Source organism: Lolium rigidum, chromosome 3 (assembly GCF_022539505.1).
Source record: "Lolium rigidum isolate FL_2022 chromosome 3, APGP_CSIRO_Lrig_0.1, whole genome shotgun sequence".
Classification (NCBI taxonomy): Eukaryota; Viridiplantae; Streptophyta; class Magnoliopsida; order Poales; family Poaceae; genus Lolium; species Lolium rigidum.
In genome coordinates this window covers 79,098,337-79,102,009 of record NC_061510.1, presented here as the reverse complement: position 1 = coordinate 79,102,009, position 3,673 = coordinate 79,098,337, and the positions used below count along the sequence as shown (strand labels likewise).

Below are 3,673 nucleotides of genomic sequence, written 5' to 3'. Positions count from 1 at the left end.
AGGTGGTGGTGGTGGCTGCTGCGAGCATGCAGGCTAGGTCTGGGCCAGGATCCGGGGACCGCTTTATGGGCCTGCGGGCCTAGGCTCCGCGAGCTGCGACCCCGGTCTTGCTTGTCACCCAGTTGCGGCTGTACCTTCCCCATCTGTGCGTGCAACCTCGAGGGGCTCTTGGGGCACGGTGGTTTGAGGTGGTAGTGTGATGGTGTTCAGGAGAAATCCTTGTCTGCTCGTCCGGCACCGACGCGGCGGCGCCTGCGAGTGTCCCCATCCCGACATGTAGCGCGTCCGGTGACCCGTCTCTACCCCTTTGGGTATCAGGGGAAACCCTAGGACTAGTTTGCTGGACTAGGCAGCAATGTTGTTTCGACATCACATTCCTTCTTAGAGGTGCTGTCTTGCTACTCAACGACCGGCGGTGCTTATAGCGTGGTGGGACAATTTTGGAGGTGCATCTGTTGCAGGTCTTCTTGCTTTGTTGTTCCGCCGATGTCTTCCCTTGTATCACTTTACTTTCTTGTTGGGCATATCTGTGTTGTTGCCTCAGCATTTTAATTTGTTTGAAACGGTTGTATGATGTGGTTGCTTCATTTATAAAGTGAGGCTAAAGCCTATTTTGAGAACACGGAAATTTTGAATCCAGCCTAACTTGTAATGGTTGGAATCTGAGTGGGTTCGTTTGTAAAGTTAAATTTGAATAGTTCTGCGCAAATTAAATTGGGATGGCGGGAGTATATAAATGGGATTTGCTCTTTAAAAGTGTGTTTGACACATGGGTACCAATCAATGCTTCCTGCTTCCTGCTTCCTGCGCTTTTAGATTTTTGAAAATTTCAAAATACAACACTTTTATGTCTTTAAAAATTATAACGTTAAATATATAGATAGATATATACAATAGGGATGTATGCAAAAAAATCCAGTTAAAAAATACGTTGTATTTTGAGAAATATAAGAAGACAAATTTCTAGTAAATAGTATTAAAATAATATGTCTTTTTGTCAAAAAATAAATATATATTTCTCAATATTTAAAGTATTTTTTACCGTAAATTTTTTTATGGAGACTCCTCCTGCATATATCTATCTATATATCTTTTCTACAGATAATCTATCTATATATTTAACATCATAATTTTTGAACACATAGAAGTATGAGATTTTAAAATTTTAAAAAATCTAAAAGTAAAGGGAGCATTGATACCTTTGTGCACCAAATCCCTTCTGCCTATTTAGGTTTGTGTCCATGACTACCAGTGTGGGTTGGAGACAGAAAGGATGAAGAAAGAAGAGAAAGCACCATTCTTTGCGCGAGAAAGAAATCCGTGTGTAAAATGTTGTGTCCTAGGGAATATAATAAGGAAGAACGGCGAAGTTGGACTGGAGCGGTCTAGAGTTCTCCTGTTTGACGTCCACGTTTCAGCACTAGCTCCTACGTGTCCACAAGCCACGCTCCCACCCGTCCATGCATGCTGCAGAGCGGCAGCGGTGGCAGCATATCCAGGCAAGCCGATCGATCACAGTTCAAATCACACTCTGTAGTTAGCAGCTTCACTACTTGGTTCTGATCTGTTCGTGAGGTGCGTGAGCTGAGAGAAGAGAGGAGAATAGAAGCCCGCGATGGATCTGGTGAACGACATGCTCAACTGGGTGGCGACGCCCGCCATGATTGCCTCCCTCCTGCTCTCCTACCCGCCTTACTACCTCTTCAAGACCTGCTACTCCTTCCTTTCGTATCTCTTCCCAGAGGATCTCGCCGGTAAGGTCGTCCTCATCACTGGTGCCTCCTCCGGCATCGGCGAGGTAAGCAAGACAGCACATGTTCTTAGTTGGTACATACATACTACTCTGTTTGTTCTTACAAAATCAGATGTTTTTCTCCTCTTTATTTATGGGAGGACAAAGTATACTTTTATGATTTTTTCAGCAACCCGGATAAAATTTGTAATTAGATGCTGTTATGCTTTGTCGGTTCTGAATATGTTCCTTCATCTGTATTGTAATTTTTTTTTTCGATAATATCTGTATTGTAAATGAACATTGGTAACTCCATGTTGGGATCTATATCTGCAGAATTTGGCCTACCAGTATGCTACCAAGGGGGCATCCCTGGTCCTGGTTGCAAGAAGGGAACTGAGCCTCCGACAGGTCGCGGATCGAGCATTAGAGATTGGGGCACCAGATGTGATCATTCTCTCGGGCGATGTCGCAAACCCTGACGACTGCAACAGATTTGTTCAGGCCACTGTTGATCATTACGGCCGATGCAAGTCTCCGATTACCACAAAACTTGGTCAACATATGTACAGTTTTACCACAAGCATTACGTTGGTATCCAATTGACAAGTTCTAACTTGTGTGTTTCAGTGGACCATCTCGTATGCAATGCTGGCATTGCGAGCGTGGGTGCCTTCCAGGAGATTCCTGATGTTACTAACTACAGCTCGCAGCTAGTAAACGACATGATTCCTTTTCCCTAGCTTGACTTTATTGTCGTTGTAGACAACCATGAGTGTCAAATTAACACCATGCATGTACTTTCTTGTTTACAGGATGTGAACTTCTGGGGTGCAGTCCAATCGACTTCTGCTGCGCTCCCTCACCTGAAAAGGACCCGAGGAAGAATCGTGGTCACTGCTTCGGCAACTGGATGGAATCCTGTTCCCCGAATGATTTTCTATAATGTAACTTGATTGTTTTATTCGACTAAATCAGTTTTGACTAGTTGATATAGTACTGACATGTTTGTTATCTATTAATTTCTTTTGTTTAGGCTGCCAATGCCGCACTGATAAACTTCTTCGAGACTCTGCGGACGGAGCTTGGCAGTGAAGTTGGCATTACAATAGTGACTCCTGGGTGGATCGAGTCAGAGATGTCAAAAGGCAAATTTCTAAAGGACCATGGTGGAGTGGAGGTTGATCAAGAATATCGTGATGTGAGGACGCTATCTTGCATGCTTTGCAATATTTGAGCTAAATTTCTGTTACAGCAAGAGAACAATTATGATGCAATTCTTCCACAAAAGACTTCCCAACATGACTGTAATGCAATGCTTGCACAAAGGTTTATCTAACCATGAGTCCGCCTGTACATTTCCAGGCTCAAATTGGTCTCTTCCCCGTGGAGTACGCGAAGAACTGCGCCAGGGCCATGGTGCAAGCAGCTCGCCAAGGTGACCGCTATCTAACTGTTCCAGCATGGTTCAGGACAATGTACCTGTGGCGGGTGTTTGCACCGGAGGTCGTTGAGTTCTGCTATCGCCTTGTGTATATGCACAGTCCGGGCGCCAACCAAACCGATGTGCCGAGCAAGACGATGGCTGAGGGTGGCGCGAAACAGCTTCTGTACCCCTCCTCGCTGCGCTCTTCTGACGTCAAAAACAAATAGAGGGTGTGCGGCTAGCTGGCCTCTGCAGTCCCGGCCAAATCAGCCTTGGGTGTGCTAGCTAAGCTTATAATCTCGAATAAGCTGTGTTCTTCAGTAGTGCTATGTTTAAAGGTGCGACTTAGTACTCATGTACGGACTGGTTGGTGTCTTAAGAATAATGACACTTCTGTGGACATGCTAGGATCAATGGGTTAACATGGCAATGGTTACTCCCTCTGTCATCGTCTAGCTCTAAACTTGGCTCGGCTCTCTCCCCCGCTACAGTAGGAGAGGCGATTTTTCTCCCCA

The 3,673-nt window shown here is 45.1% G+C and overlaps 1 protein-coding gene across 1 annotated transcript; it reads left to right on the top strand.

The window, feature by feature from the left end:
• The first annotated feature begins 1,603 nt into the window (after nucleotides 1-1,603).
• LOC124697028 (11-beta-hydroxysteroid dehydrogenase A-like) lies at nucleotides 1,604-3,385 on the top strand. Its single transcript, XM_047229672.1, has 6 exons — nucleotides 1,604-1,798; nucleotides 2,069-2,261; nucleotides 2,363-2,448; nucleotides 2,548-2,679; nucleotides 2,769-2,933; nucleotides 3,098-3,385. The coding sequence occupies exons 1-6, from the start codon at nucleotides 1,616-1,618 to the stop codon at nucleotides 3,383-3,385; spliced, it is 1,047 nt and encodes a 348-aa protein (XP_047085628.1). The 5' UTR covers nucleotides 1,604-1,615.
• The last annotated feature ends 288 nt before the right edge of the window (nucleotides 3,386-3,673 follow it).

Bases quoted from the DNA above. Each gene is read 5' to 3' on its own strand.
- LOC124697028 (XM_047229672.1), top strand. From the start codon at position 1,616: ATGGATCTGGTGAACGACATGCTCAACTGGGTGGCGACGCCCGCCATG. The intron at 2,449-2,547 runs GTAAACGACATG...TCTTGTTTACAG, and splicing joins CTAACTACAGCTCGCAGCTA to GATGTGAACTTCTGGGGTGC. The intron at 2,680-2,768 runs GTAACTTGATTG...TCTTTTGTTTAG, and splicing joins CCCGAATGATTTTCTATAAT to GCTGCCAATGCCGCACTGAT.